General features: G+C 38.8%; 1 protein-coding gene across 1 annotated transcript in view; it reads left to right on the forward strand.

Annotated features, from left to right (window-relative positions):
• Nucleotides 1-2,505: 2,505 nt before the first annotated feature.
• Nucleotides 2,506-26,229, forward strand: part of TEX10 (testis expressed 10) — a 54,526-nt gene continuing 30,802 nt past the window's right edge. Inside the window, exons 1-8 of the mRNA XM_068551763.1 lie at nt 2,506-2,680; nt 6,004-6,192; nt 7,986-8,698; nt 9,091-9,334; nt 14,268-14,380; nt 22,856-23,094; nt 23,826-23,961; nt 25,463-25,638. Coding sequence (XP_068407864.1) covers nt 6,013-6,192; nt 7,986-8,698; nt 9,091-9,334; nt 14,268-14,380; nt 22,856-23,094; nt 23,826-23,961; nt 25,463-25,638 — 1,801 coding nt within the window. The 5' untranslated portion in view covers nt 2,506-2,680; nt 6,004-6,012. The remainder of the gene's footprint in view (nt 2,681-6,003; nt 6,193-7,985; nt 8,699-9,090; nt 9,335-14,267; nt 14,381-22,855; nt 23,095-23,825; nt 23,962-25,462; nt 25,639-26,229) is intronic.

The following is a 26,229-nucleotide window of genomic DNA, read 5'->3' on the forward strand; positions in this document are numbered from 1 at the left end:
TTTAAAACAGGAAAAAGATGTACTTGCTTACCAGTATTTAAAGATCAGGTTTCTTATAAACACTTCTGGATTTCTGATTTTTTCTTGAAAATGAGATATGCATTCCCTCATGGCAACAGTTGGCTATTGCTGAAGACCTGCTTCCTTTAGCCAGGCCACATTTCTGTCAGCTGCATTATCACCAGGCCCAATTTGCCACAGGCAAAGAAGCAAGAGTGTTTGGAGTAGAGCAAAAAAGTAGCGAGTGGTAGGAGGAATGCCCAGAGGTTAAGAGGATGTGTCAGAACACGGCACAGTTTGAGGCCATCAAGGACTCTGGTTTTTACTCCAAAAGAAATGGGGAGCTATCGGGAGGTTTTGAGAGAAAGATCTGACTTAGATTTTTAAATAATCACACAACTGCCCTGCTAGGATTAGACTGTAGGGGGAAGACACTAGACTGCAGTCGTGGAAGCAGGGAGACCTGTTCAGAGGCTTTTTACAGTGATCATGAGATGGCTTCTACTATCATGGTAGCAAGGGAGGTGTGTTAAGTGGTGAAAGTCAGGATGTGTTTGAAGATAGAGTCAACAGACTCTCCTGATGGCTTAGATGTGAGATGTGAAGGAAGGAAAGAAGCCAGGCCCAAACTCCAAAGGTCTTGGCTTCAGTAACCGGAAGGATGGAGTTGCTGTTTGAGATGAAGAAGCTGTAGGAAGATTAGATTTCAGGGGGAAAATCAGGAATTCCATTTTGGACACATTGACCTTGAGATGTAGAGCAGATGCAAAGAAAATGTTGAGAAAGCTGTCAGATATGAGTCTGGAGTTCAGGGGACTTGTCTGGCTGGCAATAAACCTTTCCTCTTCTGATTTGGTCTCATAACTTTCAATAACATATAATGCCACATAATGCTGATGACTACCAAATACATATGTATTTGTTGGAATCATATTATGTTGGAATCAAGGCAGATTGTGGGGCCTTCCCTGGTGGCGCAGTGGTTAAGAATCCGCCTGCCAACGCAAGGGACACAGGTTCCATCCCTGGTCTGGGAAGATCCCACATGCCGTGGAGCAACAAAGCTCGTGCATCACAACGACTGATCCTGCGCTCTAGAGCCTGTGCTCCAGAAGAGAAGCCACCGCAACAGAGAGTAGCCCCCGCTCGCCGCCGCAACTAGAGAAAGCCCTCGCGCAGCAACAAAGACCCAACACAGCCAAGTAAATAAATAAATTTATTTAAAAAACAGGCAGATTGTGGTAGTATGGCTGTATTGCCAGGGTGTCTGGGGCTGCCTCTTTGTCTCTGATCATAGAACATGCATGATCTTAGTCCCAGTGCTCGGGTCTCTCCGCACCTCAGACATCATTGCTCTGAATCCCTACCCAGCAAACTGAGGCTCATTTCTTATCAGCTTTACTGAGTCTTTTTTTTTTTTATACATATATATATTTTTAAATTTATTTAATTAATTTATTTATTCATTTTTGGCTGCATTGGGTCTTTTGCTGCTGCGCGTGGGCTTTCTCTGGTTGCGGCGAGCGGGGGCTACTCTTCGTTGCGGTGCGTGGGCTTCTCACTGCAGTGGCTTCTCTTGTTGTGGAGCACAGGCTCTAGGCGCGTGGGCTTCAGTAGTTGCGGCACGTGGGCTTCAGTAGTTGCGGCACGTGGGCTCAGTAGTTGTGGCTCACGGGCTCTAGAGTGCAGGCTCAGTAATTATGGCACACGGGCTTAGTTGCAGTCTTCCCAGACCAGAGATCGAACCCATGTCCCCTGCATTGGCAGGCGGATTCTTAACCACTGCGCCACCAGGGAAGCCCCTACTGAGTCTTATAATCTGGTAAACTACAGAAACAAATTTGAATCAACTTCTAAAATCCATACCTGGGGCTCTTCCCTCCATGCCACCTGCCAGTCTTTGACAAGGCTATCTTTCAAAGACGCATTTTCTTTGCTTTCTCATCCCCTTTCTAGGCATTTAAATTTCTCTCTAACTTCCCTGGGCCCACTTGATTTCAGTAGCAGGAACCTCAGTGCTGAGAGACTGAAATATTAGGGAAGATCCTCACCCAAGACTTTCTGGCTCCAGCTACCAGGTGTATTTTGCTCTCTGTCGTCAACTAATTCTTAATTGCTCCATCCAGGTTAAAGGGAATTCTAAGGTCCTTGCAGTCCTAAACTTTTCTCTTTCTCAAGTCAGCTCAACTTATACTCATCTTTGAATGTCTCCAGGTCTGAATAACAGTGGTCTAGCGAGGAGAGAAAAGGCATGCTCCCAACTAGCTGTACCAGGGCGACACCCCCCAGAAACGCACGCCGCCCGGGAAGCTTAGGTCTGGACCTAGATCCAAGCTTTGTCCTTGGACCGGGCGCTCTCCTCCCTTGGCTTCCCGGAGCGCGGGGGCCTTCCGGCGCCGGCCCCCTCCTCCGTGGGCGGGGCCTACCGCTCCCGCTCCCGCTCCCGCCTCCCCGGCTGCGCGCGGCTGCGGGCCGCGGTCACGTGAGCGCGGCGCGGCGGGGGAGGGGCCCTGATTTCCGGGCGGCGGAAGGAGACGCCGCCGCGTGAAGACGAGGAGATTTTAAAACACGCTCCGAGACCGAAAGCCTGAGGCCGGTGGCGCACGCCGTCGCCCTGTGGGCTCCTCCTCGGACGCTCTCTCCACCTGCCTCCGTGTCCCGGTCCCGACCGGGCCCTCAGGTGAGCTGCCGCCTCCGGTCTGGCCGGGCCCTCTCCGGGGCGCGGGACGGCAGGCGGAATGGCTCGTGGGGCCGTCGCCCCCCGGTCCGCGGCCCAGGCGGGCAGGGCCGGCTGGGGCCAGTCTGCGCCCCTGCAGAGCCGGGCCTCGGAGCGGAGAGGGGCTGTGCGGGGGCGGGGCGCCCCGCGGGCTTTTGAAGCGCCTCAAGTGACTGGGCGGGGCGGGTTCGCGCGGTTTCGGGTCTAGGAGACTTTTAGGCTGGGGTACGTTGATTGGACCCCGCTTCCCCGACTGTGGTTCTGACCACCGTCCCCGGAAGGAACAGGAAAGATAGTTTCTTAAAACCGCGAGGTGTTCACTTCTGGGTTGCGGGACCAAAGTCTGGGGGTGGGGATACGCAGCCGTCTCCTAATCGGCGCTCTCGCCGTCCAGGTGTGGACGGTTAAGCGATCAGTATGAAGCCGGTTCCGTCCATCGGTCCTCTCGAGTCGCCCCAGTCTGTGGTATTTGTTTTTTGGGAAGTCTGGTGCCTCCAATTGGCCCACTAGGTAGAGTTTGGAGGAACTCGTGAGCGTAAAGGGTTGGAGAGGAAATTACCATAGGCCGAGTACAGTGTGCTTTCTTGATTCTTTTTTTGGCAGGGGAAAGAAGTTGGAAATCAGGGGAAGGTAATGAGGTGGCAGACAAACTAGCTGGGATTCGGTTCGGTCGAAATCCTGTTAGGCTAGAATCTCCCTTTTGTTGAAATTAGAAGGCCTGCAGCTGGAGTTTATGAAATTCAGTTTTAAAGCTTTTGAGGCGCACCTGGTCTAGTGATGTGAGAGCTCAGCCTCTGAGGCTGGACCTCCTATCTTCTTATTTGATACCAGCTACTATAAAAGTGGCTTAGTCGGACTGTTTGATTTGCTGTACTACGAAAAATCTTTATTTTAAGCGAAAATAACATAAGTTGCTGTAGAACTTTTAATTCCTAGTATAAAAATGTTCCCTGTGTACCATGAAAATAATCTTACTAGCTTGAAGAGTCATGAAGGGGCGATAAGCCCACTTTTCCTAACGGAGGGAGAACGGTAGAGTGATTAATACAAAGTGGTGGGTAATATGGCATAAGCTTGACAGTAGACTGTATGTTGGACACTGATCAGATAGTGGCTAAAGATAGCACAGGGAATTGGGGGGTGGAGGGTTAATTGATCGATTTTTCTGAATGTCTTGTTCCATTTATTTTCATCTCTGGTACTAGCTAGTAATAAAATTGTAGGGAAAACTCACAAAATGTGCTTGCTTAATTAACAGAGACCAGGTGAGTATTAGGGCCTTAGTTTTTACTTATTTTTTACACTAGAATAACTAGAGGTGTGGGTGGGATGAAAATTTAGTATTGGGATAAATAAAGCAAGCCATTTTGCCACTTTTTTCCAATCTTCACCTGAGTTCCAGTATATATAACATAAAGTTGGTTTTGCAGAGTTCAGTCTTGTTTATGAATCCTTCTTCAACTCCTTAATAAGGGACTGACAAACCTTTCTGAGCTATGTCTTTAAAATAGTTTTAGTACCACCTTCTTCACATGGTCTTGTGAGAATTGAAAGCTATTGTGCATCTAATATTATGCTTGGTATTTACTGGTCCTGAGACTAAGAAAATGTACATGTTTGTGCTTATAGCATATCTGTAAGTGTGCCAGGCACAGTTCTGAGTGTTTTACAGATATGAGCTCATTTGCTCCTCATTCATCCTACCTCATAACAACTGTATGAGGTAAGCATTATTATTATCCCTGTCTTGTAGATAAAAACTGAGGCACGGTGGTTAACGATGGCTAGAAAGTGGAAGAGTCTGGTTAAGAACCTAGTCACTCTGAGTCTTGAATCTGCTCTTAACCTGTGTAGCCAAACCCTAGATCACGGGGCTCTAATGTAGTAAAACCTTGCAATCATGTGAATTTGGATATAATGTCATAGGTGATTGGCTTCTGGATTCCTAGAATTTGAGCTGTCTGGTCTTGCACCAGCCATTTTATTAATCTCACAATAATGCAAACCTTCATTTTAGTCAAATTTTTTGGACTCCCATGTGTAGCATTGTAACTTAAAAAAAAATAGCTAGGGATAGGATAATTATGACAGATCAGGAGAAGTTTTATTTATTCCAGAGATACCTACTGCAGTGGGTGTACAGTGCAAGGCAGAATTCATTATTTTTGTAGTGTGTGGAAAAGGCTTCAAGAAGCGCTGAGCTAGTTCCAGGTATAGGAGGCTCTTTTTTAGATAGAGGTTAGTTTGTGGAAAAATAAAACTGGAGAGGAAGTTAGGAAGGACCGAATACGTCAAGCCAAGGTGTTTTTACTGTAAGCGAGTAAAAGGAGCAGCTGAAAGCTCCTGAGCTTTGGTCAGATCTGTGTTTAGAAAGAGTCCCCTGGTGATTCTCTACCAAATGGACCATGGGGTAGACACTAGAGACAAGGCAAGGATTCTGGTGGGGGAACTGTTAACAGTCTTGGGTAGAGATAAAGGACTTAAGAAGGGGCCTGGGAGTGGGTAGGAGGCACAGATCAAAGATTTTGTGTGTAATTGGGATGATTTGGATGTAAGTTGAAAGAATGTGGTGAAGAGGGGGAAGTGCAGGATGACAGGGTTATACCTGAGTTATTTATTATAATAGTGGCCTAGCTGGTCTTTGTTCCTTATTCCTTTGTTACACTATATTTGCTTTTATACTGATTTTTCTCCTGCTTTTTTGTTTACTGTTTATATCTAGTCTGAACTTTTCCTGGTGTTCACAATGCTGGTACTTTCATTTTTGCCTATACCAGGCTTATCCCTACTCCTGATCCATACTGTTTTCTTTGCTCATGAAATGCTCATTAACTGTCCTTGATGCATATCTGAATCTTACCCATTTTCAAGCACCCAGCTTAGGTTCATGAAACTTTTCCTGACTATTACAGGCTGCATTAAATGATAACATTGGTTTTCAGACTTTGTTTTGCTAGGGTTTCTTGGGGGCTTCTGGGGGCCAGGAGCTTCCCCGCACGTGCAAGGTGTATCTATAGCAACTCTGTGCTGCCTCCCCCTCATCCTACGGGCACAAAAAATTTTTCAGAAGTTTTCTTTTTTTTTTTTATTGAAGTATATATATTAATTGAAGTATACAAAAGTTTTCTATTTAGCACATTGCCCAACCAAAGGTCCTGTTTAGAACATTGCTTGACAAAAGGTTCCATGGCCAAAAATATCTCTTGACTAAACTGATTTTTTTTTTTTTACTTCATAAAGGTAATTTATCTTTATTGATTGTTTTTAAATTAATTCTTTCATCATAGCACTCAAGAATGACCAAAAAAAGAAAACGCCAAGATGATTTTCAAAAAGTAAAACTAAAAGTTGGTAAAAAGAAGCCCAGGTTAGAAAATGCCACTGTTACAAACTTTAAAACGAAGACTATACATTTGCCTGACCAACTCAAAGAGGATGGAACACTTCCAACAAACAACAGAAAACTTAACATTAAGGTAAATCGTAAATATTATTTTGATAAAGTAGTATTTTCCTTGAAATCATCTAGGATGTTATATTTTTGTGAAAAGTTGTTTTAACTCTTAGGGTTTATTAATGGCTAAAGATTGGAGTTTATCTGTTACCCAAATCTGATGTTGCCACTGCAGCTTTCCCACTTCCTCCAGAAAGACTTGCTCAGCTAAAGTCAAAGTGATTTCTCCCTTTTATATTTATTTGATGATTTAATATGTCATCTGGAAATCATTTCTGTATTTAACTTTTTGATGCATCAAGTTTTTGATGTGACAGTTTTTTAGCTGTTTTTATAGCACATTAAGATAGGATCCTGTCTCATCCATTTTTTTTTATTTTTTATTTTTTTTAATTTATTTTTTTTATTTAATTAATTTATTTATTTTATTTATGGCTGTGTTGGGTCTTTGTTTCTGTGCGAGGGCTTTCTCTAGTTGTGGCAAGCGGGGGCCACTCTTCATCGCGGTGCGCGGGCCTCTCACTATCGCTCCCTCTCTTGTTGCGGAGCACAGGCTCCAGACGCGCAGGCTCAGTAGTTGTGGCTCACGGGCCCAGTCGCTCCGCGGCATGTGGGATCTTCCCAGACCAGGGCTCGAACCCCTGTCCCCTGCATTGGCAGGCAGACTCCCAACCACTGCGCCACCAGGGAAGCCCTCATCCATTTTTGAACCCTTATAGTATGTAGTTTATTCCAGACTCATAGTGAATGTGTGAAGTTAATTGAAATTTGAGCAGTGGTTTTGCTTAAAAATTTAACAGCTTTATTGAAATGTAATTTACACAAAATAAAATTTATCATTTTAGAGTGGACAATTCAGTGGTTTTTAATGTATTTACATTGTTATGCTACTATCACAATAATCTAATTTCAGAACATTTTTGTCACTTCAGAAAGAAACCTTATACGTATTAGAAGTCATTCTCCATTCCTTCCCCCCACTAGACAGACACTGATGTATCTGTAAAGATTTGCTTATTCTAGACAATTCATATAAATGGAATCATACGAAATGTGGTCTGTTATTACTGGTCTTTCACTTAGCATGTTTTTGAGGTTCATCTGTGTTGTAGCATGTATCAGAACAGTACTTCATTCCTTTGTATTGTCAGATAGTATTCCACTGCAGGGCTATGTCATATTTTTTCACTCATCAGTTGATGGGCATTTGGTTGTTCCCACTTTTTGACTCTTATGAATAATGCTGTTATGAACATTTGTGAACAAATCTTTGTGAAGATATACATTTTCTAGTTTTGCTTTTTAATCTCTGAAGGTTAAATAATGTCAAAAGGTATTTGAAGTTATTGTTTATTTACAGATTATATAAATTATTCCACAAATAAAATTGCCAATTGTTGTACTCTGATTAAAATACACAGACACCCTGAAAGACCACTTAAAATAGGTAGAATATAGGTATAAATACATATTTGGTACATAGTAGGTCTTTAAGTGGTGGTGATGATTGCTGTCATTTTAAATGATAGTGTGCCTAATCCTGTGTAGTTTCAAAAAGAGAAAATTCTGACTGAAAGTTATTATGCTTTTATTAAGCTAAAGCTATGCTAAAGATAAAAGTTTCTGATCTTAACAAAAGCTTCATTTTTCTAAAAGTAACATTTAGAAATACTTACCAAAGCAGTCTCCAACCCCCCACCCCCACTGGAGTGTCAGTTTATTAGCATAATTTTAGTTAGCATGCTTATTTGAAAACGATATAATGTGTATGTATATGTATATACCTAAAGCTTGTGTTTTTATTTTTATTTATAGGATTTGCTGTCACAGATGCATCACTACAATGCTGGGGTTAAACAAAGTGCTCTTCTTGGACTTAAAGACCTTTTGTCTCAATACCCATTTATAATTGATGCACACCTTTCAAACATATTAAGTGAAGTGACTGCTGTGTTTACAGATAAAGATGCTAATGTACGATTAGCAGCAGTTCAACTTCTTCAATTCCTGGCCCCCAAAATACGAGCTGAACAAATTTCTCCATTTTTTCCTTTGGTAAGTGCCCATCTCTCTAGTGCCATGACTCACATTACTGAAGGAATTCAGGAGGACTCTTTAAAAGTTTTGGACATTCTGCTGGAACAGTACCCAGCTCTAATTACTGGCCGTAGCAGTATATTGCTTAAGAATTTTGTAGAACTTATTTCTCATCAGCAGCTGTCCAAAGGACTGGTAAATAGAGACAGATCCCAGTCCTGGATACTTTCTGTAAATCCTAATCGGAGACTCACTTCTCAGCAGTGGAGGCTGAAAGTCTTAGTGAGACTCAGTAAATTCCTTCAGGCCTTGGCAGATGGATCCAGTAGGGTGAGAGAAAGTGAAGGACTTCAGGAACAAAAAGAAAATCCCCATGCCACTAGCAACTCCATTTTTATCAACTGGAAGGAACATGCCAACGACCAGCAACACATCCAGGTTTATGAAAATGGGGGTTCACAGCCAAATGTCAGTTCACAGTTCAGGCTACGGTAAGAAGGATTTCAGTTATGTCCACACTCAGTTTTCCTATATTGAATTATAACTGCTGACCGTTGATGGCTAATGGTGGGAAGACATGCAGTTGTCTTCTGTAGTTTCATATAGTTACTCATAATTTGATTTTATTTACTGATGGGAGGAGTCATTTCGAAGTATATTAATTTACTCATTTGTAGCAAAGCCTAATGAAAAGTAAAAAATTACAGTCTTTTGGCTTTGTCATCTTAGAATTCTGTTTTTCTTCCTAGTGTTGATCAATGTAATTATCAATTCATGGTGCTTCATTTTGCTGGTACTTTATATTTTAAGGTTTAAATTAAGAAAGGAATAATATTTTTTAATTAAATTAAAAAATTTTTTTATTCTTACCTTTCCTTGTTAGGTACCTGGTTGGAGGACTAGGCAGTGTGGATGAAGGCCTGTCATCTACTGAAAACCTGAAAGGATTTATTGAGATAATAATTCCATTGCTAATTGAGTGCTGGATTGAAGCTGTGCCTCCACAACTAGCTGCTTCTGTTGGAAATGGTATAGAACGAGAACCTCTGCAGGTTATGCAGCAAGTTCTTAACATTATTTCCCTTCTGTGGAAGCTCTCTAAACAGCATGATGAGACCCATAAATTGGTGAGAACTAATAGGTTTTTTATTTTCTGAGTAATGCCTTTTATCATGACAAATTAGAAATCAGCATATTACTACTAATTGGTTATGCATTTTCCAAAAAATTCCCAGGGTTTAACTGTAAACTTATTTCTTACATTTGCTCAAAACTACAAATTAAAACAGTTTTGCGAGTTTATTATCTGTATGTTTAAATTTTTAAGCGAAATGCATAACTGTGCTTGATTTCATTTGTTTTTATTAGCTGTAATTCACAGTAGTGTTACAATGTATTGTTTATGGCAGATTGATTACGTAGGAACATTCTAGTTTCTGGAGACTTCTTACAGGATTTAAAAAGTGGCTTATTAAGTAGTCTCTTCCAGTTTGTGCCATGTTACCAAGTTTATGGTAAGAAATGGACCGAACTGAAGATCTCATAATCAACCCTGAGAAGTTTTTAAACTACTACGTTTTAGGGAAGAAGCTACACACAGATTTGCTTAGTGTATGCTTTTTTGTTTTTTCTTGATAAAGGATGTAAGATCAGAAAACATTTCTTAAAGTTACCTTTACTGTAGGTAAGCTGTAGTTGTAGGTATGGTGTGAGTGAAGTTAACCTAAGTAATTCCAAGTCATAGGACAGTTTCTTGCTAGAAAGCTGATAGCAAAGACATATTTCTTGATGAGTAAATTTATCTCCTATTTGGGGAGAATTGAGTGTTGGTGGCTTTTTTAAAGTGTTATGTTGTAGTGAATACAATATATAGTGCATGGAGCAAGTAAGGAAGAACAAGCTCTAAGATTAATTGGTGCTGGATTAATGTGGTTAATCTTAAAAAGGGTAGCTGCAGGACCAATACTGAAGCTTGAAGCATCTGTTTTACAGAAGAGTTTCTGCAAGGACTTGACAAGGCAGGTTTGAATCCTTGAAGTTGCCTGCATACGTCCGAAACTGGCAAGGCAGTTTTTTAGTTTTATTTAGTTCTTTTTATTTCATTCAAGCTCACGAGTTAGTAAGACACATAAAATAAGACTGGGGTAAATTGTAATAGTATTTCATAATCTTGAAAAGCATTACAGAATTGTACTAAGGTGTGTGTTTCTTTTAAGAGCTTACTCTATCGCTATTAACCCATTACCCATCATTCTGTAGGGATGTTTTATGAATTGCTTTCTCAGATAGGATGGCATTTTGTTGATTACAATTTTGAGCCTGTTTTATGATTTATTGCATAAATTGGCAAAGTGATCATGGTTGGGGTATTGTATATGATTTTATGAAAGTGAAGCTTGTTCTCCTTTATGGCAATTAATCTGTGATCGTAGGCTAGTTACAGTAATAATGCATGCAGCTTCTTAGAAAATATATATATTATTTGGAGTCTTGAATGGCTGTATTTTCATCTGAAAGGCTAAGATAAGAAGTAAAAGTAATGATATTCAGTGTGATCTTAAGTACTAGGCTTTCTTTCATTTTTGGAAAGCTGAAAAATAAAATTCCAGGCATTTTGGTGTTTGTTTTTTCATGGGCACTGGTTAATGTTTATTATTGCTTTAGTAATAGTATTTGTAATTAGAATGGTAGGACTAAATGCAAAATCATTAATTGTGCTAGTTTTGGATCATCTACTGTCATTCAGATGATACTGACAAAGGATCTAAACACTGCCTTAATTTTAAGGATATTTAAAGTAGCTATATTCAGAGCTATTCTGTGGTATTATAACATGACTATATTTATTAGCAGTCCATTAACATAGGACACTAAATTCAGACGACTGGTTTGCCTAGACTGTTGAAGGTTATATAGAGTACTGAATTGGGATACTGTATAAAATTGAAATAAACCGAGGTGGTTAATTCAAATAGGAATAGTATTTAAAAGCATCCACTGGTAGAATTCGCTAATTTACCCTGGCAAATTTGTTATTTCGAACTATAATAATTAGATAAGGTAAGATCTATTATCTTAGAGACAAAGTATAAGTATGTATGTTAGTTATATCAGGTGACATTAAAATGCACGTTAGTTTATTTTTTTTTACCATTCCCACTGTTAGTTCCTCTCTCTCATTCACCTTCAGTTATAGCTTAGTAGTTAAGGTATTGGGTGACCTGTAACAGCTCAAACTTTAGGAGGAATGAAATGGCATTCCTTGGTCTTAAATTCTAATTATGTACCACAGGCTGAATTGTAGCTCTTTTCTCTCAGAAAATGTGTAGGTTTTCTATTGATAAATTGGCGTCTGTATTAGGTGCAACCTTAGGGTCACTGACCACTTACTTTTAGGTTTTGCTAAATGCATGTAGTGTGTTCGTATTTTGCTGCAAAGTTGAGAAATTTCATTTTTATCCAAGTAGTATTCTTTTAAACCTTTTTAGGAATTTGAAATCTTTCATCTTTGCTTTGAAAAGAAATCTCAAGTTACATTAAATCTTATTTGCAGTGGTTGAGTACTCACATCCTTACTGAGGTTGCTTATTTCTGATATACTGTGTGTATCCTTAATATATAGCTAGTTTTAAAAATGAAATACAATTTAACATTAACTTTTTAATTAACTTTGGTTTTTGGAGTCCTGTATTAATAGCTTCAGGTCAGTATTATAATTTTACACTGTAGAAATTTTGTTGTGTCTTAGCTTTGTATTTTAATGCTTGCTACTTTTTGTCCAAATGTTTCATTATTGTTGTCTTTTTACCATGAAGATTAGAATTTGTGAAGAAAAGTTAGATGCAATCATGTGTCAAAGATTTATTGAGCATGTATAAATGTGGGTCTTTAATTAAAATTCAGTTCCTCAGTAAACACTAGCCACATTTCAGGTGCTCAGTAGCTTCAGGTGGCAGTGGCTACTGTACTGGACAGCATAGATACAGAACAACTCCATCATTGCAGAAAGGTCTTTTGAATAGCACTGCTCTGCAGCGTGCCAGGTTCTGTTCTAGGCTCTAGGAATACAGAGATGAACATGACTGACAAGGTGAGTACTTAGCTCTTGGTAGTGTTGATGGATGGTAAACAAATAGGTGATGTTGTTATTAGGAATAAAGATGAAAGTGGGGTAAAGGGAGAACATATGATGGAACAGTGGGGGGGAGCTATTTTATTTTATTTTATTTTATTTTATTTTTTTAATTTTTTTTTTTATTCATATTTATTTTTGTCTGTGTTGGGTCTTCGTTTCTGTGCGAGGGCTTTCTCTAGTTGCGGCAAGTGGGGGCCACTCTTCATTGCTGTGCGCGGGCCTCTCACTATCGTGGCCTCTCTTGTTGCGGAGCACAGGCTCCAGACGCGCAGGCTCAGTAGTTGTGGCTCACGGGCCTAGCCGCTCTGCGGCATGTGGGATCTTCCCAGACCAGGGCTCCAACCCATGTGCCCTGCATTAGCAGGCAGATTCTCAACCACTGCGCCACCAGGGAAGCCGCAAGGGAGCTATTTTAAATAGGAGGTCAGGAAATGCTTTCTTGATATTTAAATGTCACTGAATGAAGTGAAGGACCAAGTCTTGTGAAGACCTGTGGGAAGGACGTTCTAGGCACAGGGAACAGCAAGTGAAAATCCCTGAAGTGAGAACAAATTTGACATATTTGAGGAATGGCAGGAAGTCCTGTGCAAGTGAGGTACTAGGAAAATGGTAGATGATGAGGGAGAAAAAGTGACAGTAGCCAGATCATATGGTACCCTGTGGTAAAGAGTTTGGATTTTAACCTGAGTGTGGTGAAAAGACATTGGAGGGTTTGAGCAGAGGAGTGGTATGATCTAAATTATGTTTATTTAACTTTAATATGTCAAATTTACAAATAAAACACTAATGAACTCCCACGTACTCACTATCCAGCTCTAGCAAAACTGGAGGCCAAACTCAGACCATTGATCCCATGGATGACCAGTCTTGCCCTACATACACACCTATTTCCTTTATCCTTTCCTGTATTATTTTGAAGTGTGATTTATGTTTTAAAAGATCACTCTGGCTGCTATGTAGATTATTGTGTCTAGGGGGAGCAAGACGAAAAGCAAGGAGACCATTGGGAGGCTGTTATAGTAATCTAGGTAAGAGGTAATGGTGGCTTGGAGTAGAATGGTAGCTAGTGGTTGAAGTGATGAGAAACAGCTGGATTCTGATAAAGCCAACAGGACTGATGGTGTGCATAGTGAAGAAAAGAGGAGCAAGGGTGATCCCTATGTTACGCTTCAAATGACAGTGTGACTACCTGTGAGGAGAGTTCAGTTTATTCATTTTAAATTTAAGATGCCTGTTAGAAGTCCAAGAAAAGTTGTCAAGTACACATTTTTAGGTTGGGGAGAAGAGAAGAATCCAGTGAAGGTAACTAAGGAGATGTAGGGTGACTAGCTATTTTAGCACCTCAAGTCCCACAAGCCAAGCAGCCCCTCTGTCCCTGGCAAAATGGAATGATTGGTTCTGTGGTTAGCAGGAAATAAGAGTGTTGTAATCTGAAATTAAGACAGTGTTTCAAGTAGGAGAAAATGATACATTGACGAATACTGCTGAGCAATTTTAGGGAAGTGCATTGCTTTGTGAAAGTGTTAAATACCTTTAATGGGCAATAGAATTGCTAGGGAATGGAGTTACAGTTAAGTGTAACACTAGGTTGAAGACTTTCTTGTATATTTTGTAAATATTAGTTCAGATTCAGAATTTTCTTAACTCTTATTTACTTTCTCCCTTTTTTTTTTCTCCTTTTTAAACAGATAAAATGCAAGTAAAAATAATTAAATAAAAGCACCAAAAAGATGAAAATTGGATGGCCTAACAGTTAATTCTGACTTTAAGATTTATTTACATATTGTATCATTAGCAGAAGGTGTATTGTAATGGTAAATTTATAGTTGAATATTGACAAGTTGTTAGATTTCTGCTTAAAGTCTTATTTGTCATTTTAAGTTATTGTTTCTTACAGATTTTCTAATCTTTGCTTATTTTACTAGGAGTCATGGCTTCGAAAGAATTATCTTACTGATTTCAAACACCATTTCATGAGTAATTTTCCATATGCCTTAAAAGAAATAACCAAGCACAGAAGGAAAGAGACAAACAAAAGGTACTGCCATTCTTTTCCACTGGTTAACCTAAAATTATCAGAAAATAATTAGCCTTAAACTGGAACTTTCTATGCTGTGAGGTGTTTTTGTCTAGATTTTGTCAAATAGAGATAAAAGCAGTAGTATGGCTGATCTTGAGCAAGTCACTTTAAGCCCTGGGACTTCCAATTTTACTTACTTTCATTTTTATTTTTTTAATCTTTAAAGTGAATGTTTTGTGCTAAATGAGTGTCAGGTATCAAATTATGTAGATATGAATTTAATAAAATTTGCCGAGGTGGGTTATTTATTTGTGAGAGGTACTATGTAATTATTGAATTTTTAGGTGAGAGAGTATCTTAAAGGTCATTAGTTCATTTGTCCATGAGGAAACTGGTAATGAAACTAATATCAGTATCCTGAAGAAAGAGGGATAACTGGAGAAAAACAGTTCTCTTTTCTAAAATAAATTTATGGATTAGAAGATGGAGTTTAAAAAAAAATGTAAGCCTGGAAGTTATTTAAAATGTTTACCTCAAGTGAGAGCAGATAAATGTAAAAACAAATTGTCTAGTAAAATTTGACAAGCAGGGCTTCCCTGGTGACGCAGTGGTTAAGAATCCGCCTGCCCATGCAGGGGACACAGGTTTGAGCCCTGGTCCGGGAAGATCCCACATGCTGCGGAGCAGCTAAGCCCGTGCGCCACAACTACTGAGCCTGCGCTCTAGAACCTGTGTGCCGCAACTACTGAAGCCCGCGCACCTAGAGCCCATGCTCCGCAACAAGAGAAGCCACCGTAACAAAAAAACCCTCGCACCGCAACGAAGAGTAGCTCCCGCTCACTACATCTAGAGAAAGCCTGCGCACAGCAACGAAGAGCCAACACAGCCAAAAATAAATAAGATAAAGAAATTAAAAAAAAATAGTCTACAGGTTTCTTAAAAAAAAAAAAAAATTGACAAACAGATACAAGCTAGAACACGAAAGGTGCAGTTCCCCACCATGAGCAAACACTTGAAGGGATCTTGAAGTCTGTCAGAAGGTTCTTAAATTTATCAAAAGAAAGAAACTATGTGGAGAATCAGGCTCATGGAACAGAGTTCAGAGGATATGCTCAGAAGTGATAAGTCTAGTGGTAAGTCTATTGTAGGCAGATGAACTTTTCATTCATTCACTAAATAATCATTTTGGTTGCACAGTATTATGACAGATAATCAGATGTCTTAAGGTATACTCCTTGTTCTCTTAAGTGAGTTCATAAATTGCTAAAATCGGTACAAAGTCTTAAAATTGATAAAAGTATGTGTCATGGTCTAGTCAGGAGATGGAAATCACACCAGTGATTTTAACAGAGAATTTAATACAAACAGTTTTTAACTAGGTATTAAAGAAGTGGCAAGACGAAAGGGAACAGTAAGGTATTGTGGAGGAAGCACCTACAGGAAGCGGCTACTGCCTCTAGATTGGGAGAACAAAGAGAAGAGGGGAAGAAGTTTGGAGGAAAGTCTGTCTGGAGCCAAAGCTCAGGCCTCTAGGAAGGGGTTGGTGCTCAGCTGGTGCTAAAGTCTTTGAGAGCACAAGAGGGGCCCTGTGGGGCAGGGGTCCAGGATTTGGCAACAGGGGTTCTGGCTGGCTGGTGCTGGTGTTTCTAGGGGCATGATGATGCTGGTTCTGTGTCAGAAAAACCACAAAGTGGAACCAACTGTGACTACTAGAATGAACTGCTGCTGGCTTCTAGAAGAGTTGTTGGGTTGCACTGGTGGCAAAGGGAAGCAAAAGTAGGACTAGGAAGCAAACAGATAGGAAAGTGTCCCATTTTCCTCTTATAGCTTTCCAGTCTCTAGTACTCCCTTATTGGCAGAGCCTAACAAGAAGCCAGCTGTAAAGGAAAAAATGTGGCTCAGTTCCAGGATCGCAAAGCAGAGTGTAGAAGGGTGGTTTTGAAGCTGAGAAACAATAGCTCAATAACTTGTAGGAGAAAAAGTGAATTTACATATTTAACACAAGGCGTATGTAAGTGTCATTAGGACTTTACAGTTCAGAAGTGCTGTAGGAATTCATAGGAAGAGACATCCTTGTTAGGATAAACAGACAAAGCTGTGTTAGAGGGTAGTATTTGAGCATGGATATGATTTTAGCAGGCAGAAGTGAAGCAAGGGAGGATAGATTACACTAACTGGAGGAGATAGCATACGAGAAAGCTGTAGGGTTAGGTAATGGAGAACATGGGACCGATCTGGGTCAAATCTGGTTTCTGCTGTTGACTAGCCTTGATGCTGAAAGTCATTTCTTGTCTCTGAACTTCATTTATCTTTCATCCTTGATCCTTTTGGCATTGAAGACTATTGGTTGGATCAAAACCATGTTTTAGGAATATTAATTTAGAGTTTCTGGAGTTGGAGGGGACAGAGAATCAAATAGGGAGATACTTTCTTGAGCAAGTAGGTTGTTAGGGTTTGTTTCTTCCAGATACAATTTTCTTACTAAAGCAAAAGTTTTTAATCAGGTGTGTGGATAAGCTTCAGAATATCCTTGAACTCGTGAATAGAATTGTATGTGTGTATATTTTGTCCAGTAAGAGGTTTCAGATATAATTTTCATCAAAATGAGATTAAATAATGGTTAGGATGTTTGGAATTTGGTAGACCATTAAATGTAAGTAAATTATTCAAGAGTATATGGGTATACTGTCATTATTCACTTTACTGGACACTTAATATGTTTAAGGCAGTTACTATACCAGGTGCTGAGCATTTAGTGGAAAAGGAGATAGGTAAGCCGGTTCTCATGGAGTACAGTCTAGTGAGGGAGACTTTATTTCTATGATTCTTTTCAGTGACCAACTGTGATAAGATCAGTGAAAAAGAATGTAGGGTAATGTAAGAGTATATGATAAGAAGCTGGTCCTGCTCTTTCATGGGAGGAGTAGAGTCCTAGGGAATGCTGCCCTGATGAAGTGGTTTGTGCCAAGATATAAAAGGTGAAGAAAAGGATATGAAGAGGCCGAGGTGGTGAAATTGTGGAATTTTTAACAAAAGTGAATTGGCAGTATAATTTATTCTTCGTAAATTTCCCCAGTGATTTGTTTTTAGGGACCACAGGCTGCTATTGTATTGAGTTGGCCAAAATACTTCCATAAGGAAGTGCGTTGAATATTTAGAAGATAGCCTGTGGAGGGCAACACGGGTTAAAGTTAGGGGAGCCAACAATGGTCTAGGCCAGTGGTCTTCATACTTACTCATGTACTCCCAGTTAATATTTGACCTGATGTCTAAATTTTTTAAATCTTAGGTTGAAATGCAGAGTTACAAAGGATGTTGTTTATTATTATTGTGGTAAAATATATATGACGTAAAATTTAGCATTTTAACCATTTTTAATTGTATAGTTGAGTGGCATTAAATACATTCCCATTGTTGTGCAACCATCACCACCATCCATCTCTAGAATGTTTTCATGTTCCCAAACTGAAACTCAGTACATGTTAAGCAGTAACTCCCCATGCTCCCCTTCCCCCAGCTCCTGGGAACCACTCTTCTACTTTTTTGCTTCTGTTAATTTGACTTTTTTAGGTGCCTCTTGTCAGTAGAATCATACAATATTGTTTTGTGTCTGGCTTAATTTCTCTTACCATGATATCTCAAGGTTTATTCATGTTGTAGCACTACTAACATTTCATTCCTTTTTTTTTTTTTTAAGTGGAGTTTATTTTTTAGAGCAGTTTTAGATTCATAGTAAAATTGAACAGAAAGAATAAAGTTCTCATATACTGTACTCCTGCCCCCACAGATGCATAGCCTCCCTCGTTGTTGGCGTCCCACCCCACAGTTACATATGTGTTGTAATCTATGAACCTAAGTTGACGCATCATTAACACTCAAAGTCCATAGTTTATGTTAGGGTTCACTCTTGGTGTTGTACATGCTGTGAGTTTTGACAAATGTGTAATGACACGTACCTGCCATTATAGTATCATACATGATATTTTCACTGTCCTAAAAATCCTCTGTGCTTTGCCTATTCATCCTACCTTCCCCCATGTTTTTTTTCATGGTTTGATAGCTCATTTCTTTTTAGTGCTAAATAATATTCCATTATATGGATGTGTTTATCCATTCACCTACTGAAGAACCTCTTGGTTGCTTCCACGTTTTCATTACTTTTTAAGGCTAAATCTTCCATTGTATGTATATATCATATTTTATCTATTCATCTGTCAATGGACATTTGGGTGGTTTCTACCTTTTGGCTATTGTGAATTATGCTGCTATGAATATTGGTCTCCAAATAGCTGTTCCAATCCCTGCTTTCAATTTTTTTGTGTGTATCAAAGGTTATAACTTTGGCATTACTGAAAATAGGGACATTTTAAAAATTCAGTGTAGTTGAGTGGTCTTTAAGAAAGCTTTCTTCTTGTACTCATCCTTTATTAGTTTATACGGTGATTATTCTAATGAGGTAATTCTAATATGTGCTGGGAACAGATAACAGCTAAGTCTTGCCTTTGGCTTACAAATCAGCTTGTGAGAGGGAAAAGTTCACTGCTGACTAGAGTAGCCTAATAGTTGGGAAGATTTTCCAGTGTGCTGGGAAAATTATTTTTTCAGAGGGATTGGAGAGCTTTGATTGATTTAGCAAGTTGAGATTAACTAAATGGTGGCTGGGTGGTTCGGAATCTATTGCAAAGTGTATTGGGAGAGGCTGATTTTCTCTTTATGGTAGTGATAGAAAGTTTCTTTTAGAAATACTTGTTTTTAAAAAGTGAGCTATATTAAAGAAACAGCGGGTAAATAATAGTTCAGACAGTATGTGAATGATTACATTTTAGAAAAATGTACTAACAAGTAGATTCTTTGTGGGAACCTGAGGATAGAATAAGCCCCAGAGAAAGACAGTGCAGTAGGAATTGAGCACAGTCGACCCTTGAACAGCTCTGGGGTTGGGGTGCTGACCCTCTGTGCAGTGGAAAATCCACATAGAACTTTACAGCCCTTCATATCCTTGGTTCCACATCCTCATATTCAACCAACTGGGGATTGTGTAGTACTGTAGTTCGTATTTATTGAAAAAAATCTGTGTATAGGTGGTCCCACGCAGTTCAGATCCATGTTGTTCAAGGGTTAACTGTACTTAAGCCGAAATCAAAAGGAAATTGACTTGCAGTTTCATCTATAGAAGAAATCTGGGCTTCCTGTAATTGAACAGAAATGTTTGTTAAGGCTAAAAGAAAAGATCATCTGGGACAGTATAGAAGGTTACTTAGTAAAAACAAATTTGTTGAATGTATTGTACAAGCATACCTCGTTTTATTTTGTTTTGCTTCTTTGCCCTTGGCAGATAGTGCATAATTTTTTATAAATTGAAGGTTTGCGGCAACCCTGCATTGAGCAAGTCTGTTGGCGTCATTTTTCTAACAGCATTTGCTCACTTCATTCATGTCTCTCTGTCACATTTTGGTAATTCTTGGAATATTTCAAACTTTTTCATTATTATTATATTTGTTATAGTGATCTGTCATCAGTGATCTTTGATGTTACTACTGTGGCTTACTGAAGGCTCAGATGGTGGTTAGCATTTTTTACCAATAAAGTATTTTTTAATTAAGGTATGTACATTTTTTTTTAAAGCATGATGCTATTGCACATTTAATAGACCACAGGTGAGAAATTGCTGTAGTGCCATTTTTCTCCTTTCCTTTAAAGACCCTAATTGAATGTATGTTAGACCTGCTTACTGAATTTTCTACCTATTTCTCTTGTCTTTATCTCATATCTTCCAGGTTTTAATTTTTTAGTTTTGTTCGGTTGTATTCAAACATATATTTGTTGAATTTGTTTTCTGTTTTTATTTTTCAGTTTTAGACTTTCTGTGCAGTTATTCCAGCATCTTTTGTTGAAAAAACTATCCTTTCTCCGTTGGGTTGCTTCTGCTCCTTTGTCTAAGATCATCAGTTGACTATACTTTGTAGGCCTATTTTAGAGCTGTTCCATTAACCTGTGTTTGTCTGTTCTTTCACCAATACTATGCTGTCTTGATTACTGTAGATGTATAGTAAGTCTTGAAATTGAGTAGTATGAGTCCTCCAACTTTGTTCTGCTTCAGTTTTGGGTAGTCTAGGTTTTTGTCTTTCTGTATAAACTTTAGAATCAATTTGTCGATAACTACAAAATAACTTGCTGGGATTTTGATTGGAATTGCTTTGACTCTATAGATCTAGTTGGGAAAAATTGTTACTTTGGCTGCTGAGATGATGCAAAACTGGGATTAAGTTTTATGTAAGAGCTGTTTTTACTTCCAGTTCACCTTTACCCTGGAAGGGAGGCCCTTAAGGGTCCACCTTGAAGTAGGGATAATATACGAAAGTCCCCATGTTTGGCAGGCCCTGGGCTTTGTTTAAGACTTTTCCCTTTGAGGCCTCTAAAAGGTTACTTCATTTTTCCAGCCTTTTCTTTGAAATTGGCAGTTGCCTTCAGGTCTTGCTTTATTTTAGATTTGGGGACCCAGTAAATGTTCATTATCTTGTTAGCTCTTGAATGCTTTTGAGTTGTTAAAAACTATTTCATCCAGCTTTTAAAGTTATTTTCAGGAAGGGGATTAGTTCTAATTACCTGCTGTGTCATTGAAAATGAGAGTTTCCCCAGTGGCCTGCCTCCCTTATAGAATTGGTGGTCGGTTTATTTAGACTTTAAAATTTTGTATAAATTATTGGAGGAGCAGGATGAATTCTCCCAAGTTTGCAGTGTCGACTGAGACCTTCCAGACAGTAATAGATTATGTTGCTTGAGGTAAACTTAGGTATATCTTGAAAAGCTCTCTACCTTTGTTGAAGAAATGTTGCAATTGAGTTTTTGTGTGGTCTAGTCAGTGTAAAATATGCCTTGGTTTTGGGTGCTGAGCAGTTTGGCAAAGAACCTACTGGTAATTTTGGATTTGTGGTATAGATTGCTAGTGGTCTGTCTCAGCTTTCATTCATTCTCCCCTCTCTTAGTGATGGAATTTCCAGTTTTTAGCTGGACATATGACTACACAAAATAAAAACTAGATTTCCTAACTTTTTTTGTAGTTAGGAGTGGTCACGTGGGTAATTTCTATTTAAATAGCTCAGACTCCTCCCTCCAGTGTCAGACTTATACATTGAGTTGTTTGATGGCCATCTCTGCCTGGATTTATACCAGAGACACTTTAAGCTCAACATGTTAAAAGTAGAATTTATTTACTGTATATTTGCTCCTCTCTGCTACTTCATCTCCATTTACCAGTCAGCAGTGCTAGAACCCTCGATTCTTCCAATCCTCATCATCCCAAAACTCACATACATGTATACATTTAACCAGACTTCAAATCCAGCTAATTTTTGTTCTTCCTAAATGTCCCCCTTTCTCCCAGTCTGTACCAACATTGGTTCTTGCACTTGTCATGTCTTGCCTGTAATTGCTCAAATAGACATGCAACTGCTTCTTTGTTTAGAGTCTTGTAACTCTGATTTTTTCTATTCCATCCGCAGAATTACCCATCTGAAACAACTTTTCAAACATGTTACTCCTGTGCCTGCAGAGTTGATTTTAGTGTCCTTAGCCTTCAACTCTTTTTGTTATCTGGTCCCATTTTACTTTTTTAGGCTCATTTGTCATTCCTAGCCCTACATTTGATCCCCTGATAGCACCAGATTTTTAAAATTTTCCTTCCCGTGTATTTGTGGTTCCTTACTACTATGTCCTTGGCATGCCTAATCCAGGATTAACTTTTTCTTTTAAAATAAGTTAGTTTGAGGTTTTTAAAAATTTAAATCAACTGTACATGTTTCTGAACATGAAAATAAATAGACTCTGCTGTTGAATACATTGTAGCCTGAAATAAGTATTTATATCCTAAGTTGCAAATTTTGTTTTTGTTAAGGTATTCTATTTGAAGTTTTTTTGTTTTTTTGAAATTTCTTTGAAGCTTTGAAAGAAATGTGTTTTATTTGGCTAGAAAAAAGTGATTTTAATATGTGAGTCATAAAATTAAGTCGTTTCAGAATAGTGCTTATCTGGACCAGTCTCCTGTTTCACACATAAGGAAATTGTGGCCGGGAGAAATTAGTGATTCTGTTAAGTCAAACTGAGTTAGAAGCAAAATCAAGGTCTACTGTGACCTCCATCCTAATATAAGTATCTGCTTAAAGAAAATCTTCCAAGTGTGTTGAGGTTTTCAAGTCTTCTTACCTCCAAGTTACATCTAGGATTACCAGGCAGTGTTACAAGAGCCTGTACTTTTTGTGTGAATAGCAACTTGGGTAATGAACTGAACAATATGCATTCTTTATGCCTTAACAAGCCTCATTTCATAATGAATGGTTTATTTACAAAACAGTGGCTTTATATTCCCGCCTTCTTGGCAGTTTATCCTAGGAGGAATATTTTTTGACCCACTGACAGATTATTTTAAGTATTCTAAGTGAAGCAGGCATGGTAGATATAACACTTAGAGATGTGTGTGTCTTTGTTTGTTTTTAGCATCAAGCATTGCACGATTCTCTCCAATAATGTAGATCATCTCTTACTGAATTTAACACTGTCTGATATCATGGTCTCCCTGGCAAATGCCTCAACTTTGCAGAAGGATTCCAATTGGATAGAAATGATAAGGAAATTTGTAACAGAGACCCTTGAAGATGGCTTTAGGCTAAATAGTAAGCAGCTGAACAGATTGCTTGGGGTCTCGTGGAGGTTAATGCAGATACAACCAAACAGAGGTAGGTGTTACTGCTTTGTCCTTATTTAAGAGGAGCTCTTATGCATGCTATTTAGAGTCTAGCTTTGAGTTGATGACTTTCAAACATTTCACGTAGTCAAGTTATTTACATTCAAGCCATGAAAGGTAGCTAGCATAATTATAAAGGAATATCTACTTGAACACTGAAATCTTTTATGGCTCAGAGCATCCCTTTCTCAGTGGGTAGGTCCACTCTGAAGCTAATTGGTAGGATTTCTACTAGATTACAGAGTTGGAGTGAAAGGAGGTAGGTGTTATTAAGATGAAATGACAGTGAGCCTAATGATGAAGTACCCTCTTCTGATGTAATTTGACTAGAAATTGATGAATCCTGTTTATCTTTTTATCTTTCTTGTAGCTTGAAGTTATGTTGCATTAAGTCAGTTTTTAGTGTGACTTACTAATTCTTTTCATTCAGAAACAGCTTTCCTGTTTGGTTTCCAGCTTATCCACCTTTCTAGTCTGGTTTTTGTCATCCCTGACTAGGTTTGTTGTCTCTTAGGAAAATTTACACTGCAGTCTCTGGTTGGTTTGACTTTCGTATTAGTCAGGCTATTACTGTAGGATTTTGACAGTAGTCATCAGTTTGTGTCTAAGGTCTGCTTTGTCATAGGAGCAAAGTAAAGTACTTTCGTGCTTTTTAGAAGAATTAAGGGGCTGTTGAAGAAACATTTTTGAATCATATGCAGTTTTTTTCTCTCTTTTTTTTAGAGGCTATGGAGTCTCTCATTAAGGCAGTTTATACATTGTATCAGCAGAGAGGCCTTCTCCTTCCAGTTCGGACTCTGTTACTGAAGTTTTTCAGTAAAATCTATCAAAAAGAAGAACTGAGATCTTACAGAGTCAGGTAAAGTTTCCTTTGTTATTCTGCCTTTCTTTTTCTCACCAAGTTATTTTGTAGTCTTTTTAAATAATAGACTAGATGGGGTGATTAAATCTTTGGAGAAATTCACTCTTTATATCCTATTTGGTTGCATTTAAGAAAAGAGAAGAAATTTAATTTTATAAAGAAGCACACATAATAGTGCCAGTAATCTTTATATGCATAACTGAGCAGATAAAAGTCTCTTTGAGCATATATTTCCACTTGTCCACTTAACAGCTAAAGGGCAGTTGGAACAACCTGTAGCAGCCTCAGCCTTTTCTTTTGCCTCCCATAAAAATTATGGAGGTTTAACAGCTGGTCCTTAGTGACATATTGAGACATACGGTATAAGAATGAGGGCAGTAGAAGAGGAGGTGTGAAATGGATGAAGGGGATTAAGAGGTACAAACTTAGTTATAAAGTAAATAAGCCACGGGGATGTAATATATAGCATAAGGAATAATAATACTGTAATAACTTTGTATGGGGATAAATGTTGACTTATCATGGTGATCATTTGTAATGTATGCATATGTCAAATTATTATGTAGTATATACCTGAAACTAACATATAATACTGTATGTTAAAAATATTTCAGTAAATTTTTTTAAAATGAGGGCAGTAAAAGATGAGAAGGTTTCTGGCGTAGTTTGGTGCTACCAGCTGAAATAGACAACACAAAGGATAGAACTAAAGAATCAGGTTTTTGATATGGTGAGTTTGAGGTTTATTTGGGATAGCTGGGAAGAGATGTTTGGGTGGAACATAGAGATTTGGGATACATAGGTGGTTGTTAGAATGTATTTGAGTCTTTACTGTAAGTCAGGTGCTTTTCTTAATTTCTCAATACTCATACTTTGAAGTGTAGGTGCTATTGGCTTCTGTCTTAACAGAAGGAAATGGATGCTTAGGTTAAATAATCTGGTGAGTGTCATGCAACTAAGGGCAGTGGAACTGAGACTTAAGTTCAGGTGTGTCTGACTACAAAGGTCATGCTTAAGTCACTAAGGGGGACAGCAAAAGTGATTGCTGTTACCTGAGTAAGGAGACATTAGAGCATTAACAAGTATATAAAAGAACTGAAGTATGAAATAACACAAGTTTGAAGTCATTTAATGTGGGGGCACCCTACACTGAATGCATCAATGACTTAATATAGTGTAATAATTAATGCTAATTAGTATAAATAGTTCACCAAGAGTTAAGTAGTGTCTGTGTCCTTTAAGATAAAAATACAGTTTACATAGTGCCACAAATCACATGAACTTTTAATATAGTGGGTAAAACTTCAGAAACTGCTATAGCTGAGTAAATGATGCCAGCCATCTTGTAGGCTCTCACATGTTTAAATAAGTAAATGTGGTGTTATTGGTAGATGATTTGTCACTTTGTGTGGTGTTTTAAGTTAAAGATATTCTTTGTTTAAATTTATTTCCCTTGTCTTTGAAAATTACACTTTATTTCATTCTTCCTTGGCCTTAGGTATCGTAGTAAAGTGTTATCCCGTTGGTTGGCTGGTTTACCATTGCAACTTGCTCATCTTGGCTCCCGAAACCCTGAGCTGTCAACACAGCTTATTGACATTATCCATACCGCTGCAGCACGAGCAAATAAAGAATTACTAAAAAGTTTACAAGTTACTGCTCTCCGAATCTATGGTAAGAGTTTTGTTTAATTATGTGAGTAACAATTGGTCTACCCCAATTTAGGAAAGATGTTTCAAAGGGGAGCTCTTCAGGTTTGCTTTTCCTTTAAATTATTATAAATTAATTATACCATGGGAAAATTAACAAAACATCAAACAGTAAATTCATTTTCACTAGTATTATGTAAATTCATTTTCACTAGTATTATCTATTAGAATAGTTCTAGAAATTAATGGTTGTAGATGCTTCTTGCATTCTTTTTTTTTTTTTTTTTTTTAATTTATGTATTTTTGTCTGCTTTGGGTCTTCGTTGCTGCGTGCGGGCTTTCTCTAGTTGCAGCAAGCGGGGGTTACTCTTCGTTGTGGTGTGCGGGCTTCTCATTGTGGTGGCTTCTCTTGTTGCGGAGCGCGGGCTGTAGGCACGCAGGCTTCAGTAGTTGTGGCACTCGGGCTCAGTAGTTGTGGCTCGTGGCCTCTAGAGCGCAGGCTCAGTAGTTGTGGCGCACGGGCTTAGTTGCTCCGCAGCATGTGGGATCTTCCCAGACCAGGGATTGAACCTGTGTCCCCTGCATTGGCAGGCGGATTCTTAACCACTGTGCCACC

This window comes from Eschrichtius robustus, chromosome 10 (genome assembly GCF_028021215.1).
Source record: "Eschrichtius robustus isolate mEscRob2 chromosome 10, mEscRob2.pri, whole genome shotgun sequence".
NCBI classification, from domain to species: domain Eukaryota; kingdom Metazoa; phylum Chordata; class Mammalia; order Artiodactyla; family Eschrichtiidae; genus Eschrichtius; species Eschrichtius robustus.